Genomic DNA, 14,916 nt, shown 5'->3' with positions numbered 1-14,916 from the left:
GTACACTGACGCCACACGCCCGGCACGTACACTGACGCCACTCGCCCGGCACGTACACTGCCGCCACACGCCCGGCACGTACACTGACGCCCGGCACGTACACTGACGCCACTCGCCCGGCACGTACACTGACGCCACTCGCCCGGCACGTACACTGCCGCCACTCGCCCGGCACGTACACTGACACAATTCGCCCGGCACGTACACTGCCGCCACTCGCCCGGCACGTACACTGACGCCACACGCCCGGCACGTACACTGACGCCACACGCCCGGCACGTACACTGCCGCCACTCGCCCGGCACGTACACTGCCGCCACTCGCCCGGCACGTACACTGCCGCCACACGCCCGGCACGTACACTGACGCCCGGCACGTACACTGCCGCCACTCGCCCGGCACGTACACTGCCGCCACACGCCCGGCACGTACACTGACGCCCGGCACGTACACTGCCGCCACTCGCCCGGCACGTACACTGCCGCCACTCGCCCGGCACGTACACTGACGCCACTCGCCCGGCACGTACACTGACGCCCGGCACGTACACTGACGCCACTCGCCCGGCACGTACACTGACGCCACTCGCCCGGCACGTACACTGACACAATTCGCCCGGCACGTACACTGATGCCACATGCCCGGCACGTACACTGACGCCCGGCACGTACACTGACGCCACACGCCCGGCACGTACACTGCCGCCACACGCCCGGCACGTACACTGCCGCCACTCGCCCGGCACGTACACTGCCGCCACTCGCCCGGCACGTACACTGCCGCCACTCGCCCGGCACGTACACTGACGCCACTCGCCCGGCACGTACACTGCCGCCACTCGCCCGGCACGTACACTGACGCCACTCGCCCGGCACGTACACTGCCGCCACTCGCCCGGCACGTACACTGACACAATTCGCCCGGCACGTACACTGCCGCCACTCGCCCGGCACGTACACTGACGCCACTCGCCCGGCACGTACACTGCCGCCACTCGCCCGGCACGTACACTGCCGCCACTCGCCCGGCACATACACTGACGCCACTCGCCCGGCACGTACACTGACGCCACTCGCCCGGCACGTACACTGCCGCCACTCGCCCGGCACGTACACTGACGCCCGGCACGTACACTGCCGCCACTCGCCCGGCACGTACACTGACGCCCGGCACGTACACTGCCGCCACTCGCCCGGCACGTACACTGACGCCCGGCACGTACACTGCCGCCACTCGCCCGGCACGTACACTGCCGCCACTTGCCCGGCACGTACACTGCCGCCACTCGCCCGGCACGTACACTGACGCCACTCGCCCGGCACGTACACTGCCGCCACTCGCCCGGCACGTACACTGCCGCCACTCGCCCGGCACGTACACTGCCGCCACTCGCCCGGCACGTACACTGACGCCACTCGCCCGGCACGTACACTGCCGCCACTCGCTCGGCACGTACACTGCCGCCACTCGCCCGGCACGTACACTGCCGCCACTCGCCCGGCACGTACACTGCCGCCCGGCACGTACACTGCCGCCCGGCACGTACACTGCCGCCACGCGCCCGGTACGTCCGTGATTTGGACATGAAACCACAGAGCAGAGATTCTCCATTTTGTAGCTGCCAGCATAGATTATTTAGCAATAAGAAAGAGAGAGGGCCAGAGGCCCAAACTGGCCAGGATCTCACAACTGAATCTGCTGGAGAGAGCTGCCCAGGAGAGTCCACAGCAGGACTCAGCAGTGCTGGTGTGAGCTGTATCCAGAGCTCCAGGGCCTCTGGTGAAACTGAAATCGGGAACATAGCAGTATGAAGATGATTTGTTGAGAGATGGCTTTATTGGGCCAATGCAAATCAGGATGGGAAACCCATGTGTGTCTTGTCCAGGGAAGTACTGGCAAATGAAAGCTTAAAACCCTCAAATCTTCAAAGGCATTTGGCGACTAAGCGTGATGAGTTCGAGGACAAACCACTTGATTTTCTAAAAGGATGCAGCAAGAACTTAAATTGTTATCTGAAGACCTTCGCAGAAATGTAGCATTGAATTAAAAAATATATATATATTTTTATTAAGAATTTTTCAATAACAATATTTTCCACCTTACAAACAAACCCCCGCCCCCCCCGTAACAAAGAAAAGAAAAAGAACTCGCGTGGCAAGACATGAACGTGGCAAATCAATAAGATACAGAACTTTGTACATTGGATTCTTCCCGTACATGTCAGTTTCCGGATCATTCATGTGCTTTCTTGCTCACATGCCCCCCACAGGAACCCCCCCTTCCCCCCCACCTCCCTCCCCCTCCCCCCTCCAACAAACGATGTTCCCCCCCCTCTGGGTTGCTGTTGCTGCTGTCCGACCTTCATCTAACGCACCGCGAGATAGTCTATGAACGGTTGCCACCGCCTGTAGAACCCCTGCGCAGACCCTCTCACGGCGAACTTAATCCTCTCCAACTTTATGAACCCAGCCATGTCGTTTATCCAGACCTCCACGCTGGGGGGCTTCGCCTCCTTCCACATTAACAAGATCCTTCGCCGGGCTACTAGGGACGCAAAGGCCAGAATTCCGGCCTCTTTCGCCTCCTGCACTCCCGGCTCGTCCACTACTCCAAATAATGCTAGCCCCCAGCTTGGCTTGACCCGGACTTTCACCACCTGAGATATTGCTCCCGCCACTCCTCTCCAGAACCCCTCCAGTGCCGGGCATGACCAAAACATATGGACATGGTTCGCCGGGCTCCCTGAGCACCTTCCACATCTGTCCTCTACCCCAAAGAACCTACTCAGCCTCGCCCCCGTCCTGTGTGCTCTATGAACCACCTTAAACTGTGTCAGGCTAAGCCTGGCACACGAGGAAGAGGAATTAACCCTACTTAGGGCATCAACCCTCAGCCCCTCCTCAATCTCCTCCCCCAAATCCTCCTCCCATTTTCCCTTCAGCTCCTCTACCAGCGCTTCCCCCTCTTCTTTCATCTCCTGGTATATCGCCGACACCTTGCCCTCCCCGACCCATATGCCCGAAATCACCCTGTCTTGAATCCCGTGCCGGGAGCAGCGGGAATTCCCTCACCTGCCGCCTCACAAACGCCCTCACTTGCATGTACCTGAAAGCGTTTCCCGGGGGGCAGCCCAAACTTCTCCTCCAGCGCCCCTAAGCTCGCAAACGTCCCATCAATGAACAGGTCCCCCATTCTTCCAATCCCCGCCCGATGCCAGCTCTGAAACCCCCCCCGTCCATCCTTCCTGGGACAAACCGATGGTTGTCTCTAATCGGGGACCCCACCGAGGCTCCCGTCGCACCCCTGTGCCGTCTCCACTGCCCCCAGATCTTTAGCGTTGCCACCACCACCGGGCTCGTGGTGTACCTTGTCGGCGAGAGCGGCAGCGGTGCCGTCACCAACGCCCCCAGACTCGTTCCTTTGCAGGATGTCATCTCCAACCTCTTCCACGCCGCCCCCTCTCCCTCCATCACCCACTTACGGATCATCGCCACGTTGGCTGCCCAATAATAACCACCCAGATTCGGCAATGCCAACCCTCCTCTATCTCTGCTATGCTCCAAGAACCCCTTCCTTACCCGCGGGGTCTTGCTCGCCTACACAAATTCCATAATGCTCCTGCTTACCCTCTTAAAAAAGGCCTTAGTAATCACAATTGGGAGGCATTGTAATACAAAAAGAAATCTCGGGACGACCACCATTTTAACCGACTGTACCCTACCCGCCAGCGAGAGTGGCAACATGTCCCACCTTTTAAAATCCTCCTCCATCTGTTCCACCAACCGCGTCAAATTAAGTTTGTGCAGTGCCCCCCCAGCTCCTAGCGACCTGAATCCCCAAGCATCGAAAGCTCCTTTCCGCCCTCCTCAACGGTAGGTCGTCTATCCCTCTTCCCTGGTCCCCCGGATGGATCACAAAGAGCTCACTCTTTCCCACATTGAGCTTATAGCCCGAAAAGTCTCCAAACTCCCGTAGGATCTGCATTACCTCAACCATCTGGTATGCCTGGTACGGAGGGCATAAGCTATGAGGAGCGATTGAATAAACTCGGTTTGTTCTCACTGGAACGAAGGAGGTTGAGGGGCGACCTGATAGAAGTATACAAAATTATGAGGGGCATAGACAGAGTGGATAGTCAGAGGCTTTTCCCCAGGGTAGAGGGGTCAGTTACTAGGGGGCATAGGTTTAAGGTGAGAGGGGCAAAGTTTAGAGTAGATGTACGAGGCAAGTTTTTTACGCAGAGGGTAGTGGGTGCCTGGAACTCGGTACCGGAGGAGGTAGTGGAAGCAGGGACGATAGGGACATTTAAGGGGCATCTTGACAAATATATGAATAGGATGGGAATAGAAGGATACGGACCCAGGAAGTGTAGAAGATTGTAGTTTAGTCGGGCAGTATGGTCGGCACGGGCTTGGAGGGCCGAAGGGCCTGTTCCTGTGCTGTACATTTCTTTGTTCTATCCCCTCCACTGGATCCGTCACATACAGCAACAGGTCGTCTGCATACAGCGACACTCGATGTTCCTCTCCCCCTCGAACCACCCCCTTCCATTTCCCCGACTCCCGTAACGCCATGGCCAAAGGTTCAATTGCCAATGCGAACAGCAGAGGGGACAGGGGGCACCCCTGCCTCGTCCCTCGATACAGCCGGAAATACTCCGACCTCCGCCGGTTCGTGACCACACTCGCCACCGGGGCTTTCTACAGGAGCTTAACCCAACTGATAAACCCTCCCCCGAACCCAAACCTCCTCAACACTTCCCAGAGATACTCCCACTCTACCCGATCGAAGGCCTTCTCCGCGTCCATGGCTGTCACTATCTCCGCCTCTCCCTCCTCCGATGGCATCATTATCACATTTAAGAGCCTTCGCACATTAGTATTTAACTGCCTACCCTTTACAAATCCCGTCTGGTCCTCGCGAATCACCCCCGGAACACAGTCCTCAATCCTCGTGGCCAACATTTTTGCCAGCAATTTAGCATCTACATTAAGGAGCGAGATCGGTCTATATGACCCACATTGCAGTGGGTCCTTATCCCGCTTCAAGATCAAAGAGATTGTCGCCTCCGACATTGTCGGGGGCAGGGTCCCCCCCGTCCCTTGATTCATTGAAGGTCCTCACCAGCAACGGGGCTAACAGGTCTACATACTTCCTGTAGAACTCCACCAGGAACCCATCCGGCCCCGGGGCCTTCCCTGCCTGCATGCTCCCCAGTTCTTTAACCAGCTCCTCCACCCCAATTGGTGCCCCCAAACCAGCCACCTCCTGCACCTCCACCCTTGGGAACCTCAACTGATCCAAGAATCGTCGTATCCCCTCTTTTCCCCCTGGGGGCTGGGACCTATACAGCTCCTCGTAAAAGGCCCTAAAAGCCTCACTTTCCCCGCACTCCGCACCGTAGTTCCCCTGCCATCCTTGATTCCACCTATTTCCCTCTCTGCCATCCTCTTACGGAGCTGGTGTACCAGCATCCGACTAGCCTTCTCCCCATACTCATACGTCACCCCCCTGTGCCTTCCTCCACTGTGCCTCTGCCTTCCCTGTGGTCAACAGGTCGAACTCCGTCTGGAGACTTCGTCTCTCCCTGAGTAGTCCCTCATCAGGAGCCTCTGCATATCTCCTGTCCACCCTTAAAATCTCCCCCACTAACCTCTCCCTTTCCCTGCCCTCTCTCTTCACCCTGTGAGCCCTGATGGAGATTAACTCTCCCCTGACCACCGCCTTCAGCGCCTCCCAGACTACTCCCACCTGCACCTCCCCGTTGTCGATAGCCTCCAGATACCTTTCAATGCACCCCCGCACCCTCCCGCACACTTCCTCGTCTGCCAGCAGTCCCACATCCAACCTCCACAACGGGCGTTGGTCCCTCTCCTCCCCCATCTCCAGCTCCACCGAGTGCGGGGCATGGTCTGAAATGGCTATGGCCGAATACTCTGTTCCCTCCACTTTCGGGATCAGTGCCCTGCCCAGAACAAAAAAATCTATCCGGGAGTAGGCCTTATGTACGTGGGAGAAAAAAGAAAATTCTTTGGCCAAAGGTCTGGCAAATCTCCACGGATCTACTCCCCCCATCTGATCCATAAACCCCCTGAGCACCTTGGCCGCAACCGGCCTCATCCCCGTCCTTGATCTGGAACGATCTAATGCTGGGTCCAACACCGTGTTAAAATCCCCGCCCATTATCAAGCTCCCTACTTCCAGGTCCGGAATACGCCCCAACATCCATTTCATGAATCCAGCATCGTCCCAGTTTGGGGCATATACGTTCGCCAATACCACCTCTGCCCCTGCAACCTACCATTCACCATCACGTATCGACCTCCCTTGTCCGCTACTATGTTCTTGGACTCAAATGACACCCGCTTCCCCACCAGTATTGCCACCCCTCTATTCTTCACATCCAGCCCTGAATGGAACACCTGTCCCACCCATCCCTTCCTTAACCTGACCTGATCTGCCACCTTCAGATGTGTCTCCTGAAGCATGGCCACGTCTGCCTTCAGTCCCTTTAGGTGCGCAAACACTCGGGCCCTCTTAACCGGCCCATTTAGGCCTCTCACATTCCACGTGATCAGCCGGATTGGGGGGTTACCCCACCCCCCTCCCCCGCTGACTAGCCATCTCCTATCTTAGGCCAGTCCCGAGCTCGCGCCTCCCACTCCCTCCAGTCCCCCAGGCGGGGAACCCCCGCCCCGACCACCTCTTCCACTTTCAGTTCCCCCTCGGACAGTGCAGCAGCAACCCTAGAATCCCCCCCTCTCCCCCCCCCTCCCCCCCCCCCCCCCCCCCGCTAGATCCACATCTAGCACTTTTGCTCCCCCCATATTACTTCCGTGAGTCAGCTGACCTCTGCTGACCCCGGCTTCCCCCGCCTTCCCGTTGATCTCCCCCGTGTGGGAGCCTCTCCTCCTCCTTACCTTCCTCCATCACCCCCCCTCCCTCGCGCTGGAAAAAGCCCGCACTTTCCTGAACCAGCCCCGCCCCCTGTGGCGCAGCTCCTGTTACGGCCATTATCCCAGTTCCCTCATCCCCGAGTCTCACCTCCCTCCAGCACCGACGCCCACATTCCCCATCATCATCATCTTGTCTGCAGACAGGAAAAAAGGAAATTTTAGGAATTTTAACCTGAACTCTACCCACATCCCCATCCATCATCCCACCCATGAAATATTCTTTCCCCATATTTACAACCCCATATACAACCAACATCTCCCCCCACAACCACATCCCCTCAGTTCGAGTCCAGTTTTTCCGTCTGAATAAAGGTCCAAGCCTCTTCTGACGTTTCAAAATAATGGTGTCTGTCCTGATAAGTGACCCACAGTCGCGCAGGCTGCAGCATGCCGAACCTGACTCTTTTTTTGTGCAGCACCGCCTTGGCCCGGTTGAAGCCAGCTCTCCTCTTTGCCACCTCCGTGCTCCAATCCTGGTAAACTCGGATCACCGCGTTCTCCCATCTACTGCTCCGCACCTTCTTGGCCCATCTCAGCACTTTCTTTGTCTGTGAAGCGATGGAACCTTGCCACAATCGCCCTTGGCGGCTCATCAGCCTTGGGTCTCCTCGCCAGGACCCGGTGAGCCCCTTCCAGCTCCAGGGGGGTCGGAGAGGCCTCCGCACCCATCAGCGAATGGAGCATCGTACTCACGGACGCCCCGGCATCAGCTCCCTCCACTCCTTCGGGAAGACCCAGAATCCGGAGGTTCTTCCTCCTCGACCTGTTCTCAAGGATCTCAATTCTCTCGGCCCACCCCTTGTGCACCGCCTCGTGCGCCTCCATTTTACCACCAGGCCCTGGATATCGTCCTCGTTGGTGTTCACTTTATCGTTCACCTCACGAAGCTCCACCGCCTGGGTCGTCTGGGTCTCCTTCAGCCCCTCGATCGCCAACAGCATCGGCGCCAGCACCTCCTTTTTCAGCACCTCCACACATCTCATGAAGAACTCCTGCTGGTCTGGCCCCCACGCTGCTTGCACTCTGCCCTCCGCCATCTTGCCTTCTTCTCCCCGTTTTGTTCTCTGCTCCATGGCCTCTTTCCTCGTTGCTCCACCGATGCTCCCTGCCAAATATTGTGGGGGGGGACCTTACTGCTCCTTCCCAAACGGGATCAGTCAGAAAAAAACTCCGTTGGGGCTCCTCTGGTGAGCCCGAAAGTCCGTTTTCGAGGGAGCTGCCGAAACGCGCGGCTTAGCTCCACATCACCGCAACCGGAAGTCTCGAAACGTAGCATTGAATGACGAAACAAGTGAGATCGTAAGGACCAAGCAGGCACACCTGTCACAGTAAAGGTAATGAATAAGAGTGTGTCACGAACATTGGCTGGCATGGAACCAAAGTTCCGTCGGTTGGTAAAAGTGGGTGTCGGGATAAACAGTATGAAAAACACTGGTGTATTGAGATGGATAGAAGACTGGTCGGCAGACAGCAAACAAAGAGTAGGAATTAATGGGTCTTTTTCAAATTGGCGGCCAGGACTGGTGGGGTACCGCAGGGATTGGTGCTGGGACCCCAGCGATTCACATTGCATGTTTTGAAGAAGCAGTCAGATACAGCACTTGGGGCGAAGGGAATGAAAGGATATGGGGGTAAGCGGGACCAGTTGGACGATCAGCCGTGGTGAAGCCAGCTCGAAGGACGAACCGACTCCTCCTATTTTCTATGTTTCTCAAATCCATTCCCCACCCAAAGCAGTTTGAATTTTAAACCTTTCCATTCGCACTCTCCGTGTCCCAGATCAAATGTTTTCTCTCTATAAACCCTTTCAAATCATTTAATCATCTGAAACTCTTCGATTAGACCTCTGCTCAATCTTCTGTACTTGAGCCTCATGTAGAGTGACATCATAATTTAATACTTTTAGTACATGCCCCCCCTCCCAGACCAATACCTCCCCAAGCCCTGCCCCCCCCCCCCCCCCCCCCCTCCACTGGCACTGGAGCCACACCAGCTGCTGCAGGAGATACCGAGACACTGGCCTGTACCAAGTGGCCATTGAGACCGAGTTCAACCTCAAAGGAGGGGGGAGAGAGGGGGGGGGGAGGGGTTGGGGGATGGGGGGGGGGAGGTGGATGGGAGAGGGGAATGGGGAGGGGGGGGATCAGGGAGGGGAGGGGGTTGGGGAGAAGAGGGAGGAGAGGGGGAGGGAGGGAGGGGGAGTGATGTACCATCGATGACCACGAGACTGTGGTAGTCACCACTGATTATACAGTAGTTGTAATGATGATTATTAGGGTAATACGGTAAGGCCCCTGTACTACAGGTACGGGGATAAATCCCTGCCTGCTGGCTCCGCCCAGTTGGCGGAGTATAAATGTGTGTGCACACCCGAGCTGCTGCCATTCTGGTAGCAGCTGCAGGAGGCCACACATCTCTGCTTAATAAAGTCTTGATTATTCTCTACTCTCGTCTCATAGTAATTGATGGTGCATCAATTTATTAAGCAGAGATATTGCAGCGATGGAACTTCGTATCCAGCCTGATCGCCTGCAGCTGCACCCGCAAGCAGCCAACGCCACGCGGCCTTCGACCACTGGCTCGCCTGCTTCGAAACCTACCTCCGATCAGCGACTGAACTGCCCTCGGACGCACAGAAGCTCCAGGTCCTGTAGAATCATAGAAGTTACAGTGCAGAAGGAGGCCATTCAGCCCATCGAGTCTGCACTGGCTCTTGGAAAGAGCACCCTACCGAAGCCCACATCTCCACCCTATCCCCATAACCCAGTAACCCCACCCAACACTAAGGGCAATTTTGGACACTAAGGGCAATTTATCATGGCCAATCCACCTAACCTGCACATCTTTGGACTGGGAGGAAACCGGAGCACCCGGAGGAAACCCACGCACACACGGGGAGAATGTGCAGACTCCGCACAGACAGTGACCCAAGCCGGGAATCGAACCTGGGACACTGGAGCTGTGAAGCAATTGTGCTAACCACTGTGCTACCGTGCTGTACTCACGGGTGAGCTCCGATATTTTTCCCTTATCCGGGATGCTCCCACTTACACTGAAGCAATGGAGCTTCTGAAAGGAGCTCGTGCGGCCAACAAACTCTACGCCAGGCACCTCCTGTCCACGAGACAGCAACTCCCCGGTGAGTCATTAGATGATTTCTGGCGTGCCCTGCACATCCTGGCGAGGAACTGTGACTGCCAGGCAGTTTCGGCAGTCGGACATACGGAACTTTTAATCAGGGACGCTTTTGTTACGGGCATGGGGTCAGCGTACATCCGCCAGCGTCTATTAGAAGGGGGTGCGCTCGACCTCGCGGCAACCAGACAGCTCGCAAACTCACTAACAGTAGCCTCCCGTAATGTACAGTCGTACGCCCCGACCGCACGGCACCCTCATGGACATCGTGGGCCCCACCAGCTACAGCTGCCGCCCCCAGCACACCCCAAGCCTGCGCCGCGCGGCAGCCAGCCAACCCCGGGGGGGCCCAAATGCTATTTCTGCGGGCAGACCAAACGCCCCCGGCAGCGCTGCCCGGCGCGGAGCGCACTCTGCAACGGCTGGGGAAAGAAGGGACATTTTGCTGCGGTGTGCCAGGCCCGGTCGATCGCCGCTGTTTCTAGCCCCAGCGTTCCGACACCCCCCACGTGCCCCCCGTGGGCGGCGCCATCTCCGGCGCCATTTTGGACGGCGCCTCAGGACACCTGCGCGTCGGGAAGTTCGTCGGACCGCTCATCGCCTGCCACCATGCTGACCAGCCCGGGGCCTACCAGCACCAGCCACAGCTCGCCTCCATCACGCTCAACCAGTCCCGGCCTCACAACCTCGCAACCACGACAACGGTGAAAATCGATGGGCACAAGACTTCCTAGCCTTTTTGACTCCGGGAGCACAGGAAGCTAAACCCACCCCACTACGGTAGCGCTGCTCCCCTCGCGGTACACCCCTTTACCCAGAGAATCTCCCTGGCCTCCGGATCCCACTCAGTGACGATCCGGGGGTACTGCATCGCCACCCTCACCGTCCAGGGCGTAGAGTTTAGCAACTTCCGGCTCTACGTCCTCCCCAACCTCTGCGCTCCCCTGTTACTCGGTCTGGACTTCCAATGCAACCTCCAAAGCTTCACTTTAAAATTCGCCGGACCCCTACCCCCCCCTCACCGTATGCGGCCTCACGACCCTTAAGGTCGATCCACCTTCCTTGTTTGCCGTTGCCACCAGGAGCAGACGGTACAGTGCCCAGGACAGGACCTTCATCAGGTCGGAGGTCCAGCGGCTTCTGCGGGAAGGCATCATTAGGCCAGCAACAGCCCCTGGAGAGCCCAAATAGTAGTAGTAATGATTGGAGAGGAACACAGGATGGTCATTGATTACAGTCAGACCATCAATCGGACACGCAGCTCGACGCGTACCCCCTCCCACGCATATCAATATGGTCAATCGGATTGCACAGTACCCGGGTCTTCTTCACAGTGGACCTGAAATCTGCCTACCACCAGCTCCCCATCCACAAGGCAGACGCCCGTACACCGCGTTCGAAGCAGACGGCCGCCTTTACCATTTCCTCAGGGTTCCTTTTGGCGTCACTAACGGGGTCTCGGTCTTCCAATGCGAGAAGGACCGAATGGTTAACCGGTACGGCTGCGGGCCACCTTCCCGTACCTGGACAACGTCACCCATCTGCGGCCACGACCAGCAGGTCCACGACGCTAACCTTTTCAAATTTCTCCACACCGCCAAACTCCTGAACCTCACGTACAATAAGGAGAAGTGCGTGTTCCGCACCAACCGCTTAGCCATCCTTGGCTATGTTGTGGAAAATGGAGTTCTAGGGCCCGACCCCGACCTCATGCGCCCCCTCATGGAACTCCCCCTCCGCCACTGCCCCAAGGCCCTCAAACGATGCCTGGGGTTTTTCTCCTGTTATGCCCAGTGGGTCCCTAACTATGCGGACAAGGCCCGCCCACTCATCCACTCCACAGTTTTCCCCCTGACGGCTGAGGCCCGCCAGGCCTTCAACTGTATCAAGGCTGACATCACCAAGGCTGCGATGCACGCGGTCGACGAGACGCTCCCCTTTCAAGTCGAGAGCGATGCAGCAGACGTCGCTCTGGCCACCACCCTCAACCAGGCAGGCAGGCCCGTGGCATTCCTTTTCACGCATCCTCCATGCCTCCGAAATTCGGCAGTCCTCAATTGAAAAGGAGGCCCAAGCTATCGTTGAAGCTGTGCAGCACTGGAGGCATTACCTGGCCGGCAGAGATTCACTCTCCTCACTGACCAAAGGTCGGTTGCCTTCATGTTCAATAACACACAGCGGGGTAAGATCAAAACGATAACATCTTAAGGTGGAGGATCGAGCTCTCCACCTACAATTACGAGATTTTGTATCGCACCAGGAAGCTCAACGATGCCCGATCCCAAGGTACATGTGCCAGCGCACAAGTGGACCAACTCCGGACCCTACACGATGGTCTCTGTCACCCAGGGGCCACCCGGTTCTTTCACTTCATAGAGAACCTCAACCTGCCCTACTCCATTGCGGAGGTTAGGGCTGTCACCAGAGACTGTCAGGTCTGTGCGGAGTGTAAACCGCACTTCTACCGGCCAGACCGTGCGTGCCTGGTGAAGGCCTCCCGCCCCCTTTGAACGCCTCAGCGTGGACTTCAAAGGGCCCCTTGTCCGCATAGTTAGGGACCCACTGGGCGATGAGAAGAACCCCCAGGCATCGTTTCAGGGCCTTGGGCAGTGGGGGAGAGGGAGTTCCAGGAGGGGGCATTTTCCACAAACGTAGCCAAGGATGGCTAAGCGGTTACATAGAACATAGAACATAGAACATTACAGCGCAGTACAGGCCCTCCGGCCCTCGATGTTGCGCCGACCTGTGAAACCACTCTAAAGCCCATCTACACTATTCCCTTATCGTCCATATGTCTATCCAATGACCATTTTAATGTCCTTAGTGTTGGCGAGTCCACTACTGTTGCAGGCAGGGCATTCCACGCCCTTACTACTCTCTGAGCAAAGAAACCTACCTCTGACATCTGTCTTATATCTATCTCCCCTCAATTTAAAGGTATGTCCCCTCGTGCTAGACATCACCATCCGAGGAAAAAGGCTCTCACTGTCCACCCTATCCAATCCTCTGATCATCTTGTATGCCTCAATTAAGTCACCTCTTAACCTTCTTCTCTCTAACGAAAACAGCCTCAAGTCCCTCAGCTTTCCTCATAAGATCTTCCCTCCATACCAGGCAACATTCTGGTGAATCTCCCTCTGCACCCTTTCCAATGCTTCCACATCCTTCCTATAATGCAGCGACCAGAATTGCACGCAATACTCCAAATGCGGCCGCACCAGAGTGTTGTACAGCTGCAACATGACCTCATGGCTCCTAAACTCAATCCCTCTACCAATAAAAGCTAACACACTGTACGCCTTCTTAACAACCCTCTCAATCTGGGTGGCAACTTTAGGGATCTATGTACATGGACACCGAGATCTCTCTGCTCATCTCGCTGCCAAGAATCTTACCATTAGCCCAGTACTCTGTCTTCCTGTTATTCCTTCCAAAATGAATCACCTCACACTTTTCTGCATTAAACTCCATTTGCCACCTCTCAGCCCAGCGCTGCAGCTTATCAATGTCCCTCTGTAACTTGTAACATCCTTCCGCACTGTCCACAACTCCACCGACTTTAGTGTCATCTGCAAATTTACTCACCCATCCTTCTACGCCCTCCTCCAGGTCATTTATAAAAATAACAAACAGCAGCGGCCCCAAAACAGATCCTTGTGGTACACCACTAGTGACTGGACTCCAGTCTGAACACTTCCCATCAACCACCACCCTTTGTCTTCTTTCAGCTAGCCAATTTCTGATCAAACTGCTAAATCACCCTCAATCCCCAGCCTCCGTATTTTCTGCAGTAGCCTACCGTGGGGAACCTTATCAAATGCTTTACTGAAATCCATATACACCACATCAACTGCTTTACCCTCGTCCACCTGTTTGGTCACCTTCTCAAAGAGGTGACATTGAAAATCAAGACCTAGTAACAGGGCAGCGCAGGGGTGGGGGAGGACGTGGAGTCTGAAGTTGCTGTACTCTACGCTGGAATGGTGAGGGTGGCACAGAATGAGATCCGGAGGCCAGGGAGGTTTTCTGGGTGACGGGGAGTACCGGGAGGGAGCAGCGCCTTACCGTAGCCGGGAGGATGAAACTCTCTGTGCTCCCGGAGTCAAGGAGGCAGGTCGTCTCGTGCCCGTCGATCTTTACCGTTGTCGTAGCGGTCACGAGGTTGCGGGGCCGAGACTGATCCAGGGGGGTGGAGGCGAGCTACGGAAGATGTTGGGAGGGCCCGGGCTGATCAGCGGCGGCGGAGGTAGCAGTAGGCGGCGAATGGCCAGAAGAGCAGGGGTCCCGCAGCAAGGTCCAAGATGGCGGCGAAGATGGCGACGCCCACGGGCCCCACGTGGCTTGTGGTGGAGAAGATGGCGGCGCCCCTGGATCACACGTGGGGGGTGCAGCGATGCCGGGGCTGGAAACAGTGGCGACCGACCGGGCCTGGCAAACGGAAACGAAGTGGCCCTTCTTCCCACACCCGTTGCAGTTCGCGCCCCGCGCCGGGCAGCGCTGCCTGGGATGTTTGCTCTGGCCACAAAAGTAACATTTGGTCCCCCCGGAGTTGGCTGGCTGCCGCGCGGCGCAGGCTTGCGGTGAGCTGGAGTCGGCCGCTGGTGGGGCCCACAATGCCCACGAGGGTGCCGCGCGGTCGGAGGTGTAGGCCTCCAGATTACGGGAGGCCACTTCTAGGGAGTTAGCGAGCTGCCTAGTCTCTGCAAGGTCGAGCCTACCCCTCTCCAATAACCGCTGGTGAACGTAAGTAGAATAAAGCCCGTGACATAAGCGTCTCTGATTAGCAGCTCGGTGTGTTGGACTGCCGAGACCGCCCGGCAGTCAC

General features: G+C 57.0%; 1 protein-coding gene across 1 annotated transcript in view; it reads right to left on the bottom strand.

Annotated features, from left to right (window-relative positions):
• Nucleotides 1–1,916: 1,916 nt before the first annotated feature.
• LOC140428695 (high affinity cGMP-specific 3',5'-cyclic phosphodiesterase 9A-like) overlaps nucleotides 1,917–14,916 on the bottom strand; it is a 122,082-nt gene continuing 109,082 nt past the window's right edge. The window contains exon 11 of the mRNA XM_072515427.1: nucleotides 1,917–1,979. Within this exon, the coding sequence (XP_072371528.1) occupies nucleotides 1,917–1,979 (63 nt within the window). The remainder of the gene's footprint in view (nucleotides 1,980–14,916) is intronic.

Source organism: Scyliorhinus torazame, chromosome 8, assembly GCF_047496885.1.
Source record: "Scyliorhinus torazame isolate Kashiwa2021f chromosome 8, sScyTor2.1, whole genome shotgun sequence".
Lineage (NCBI taxonomy): Eukaryota > Metazoa > Chordata > Chondrichthyes > Carcharhiniformes > Scyliorhinidae > Scyliorhinus > Scyliorhinus torazame.
The sequence above is the reverse complement of the archived record's forward strand: the minus strand, read 5'-3'. Positions and strand labels throughout refer to the sequence as shown.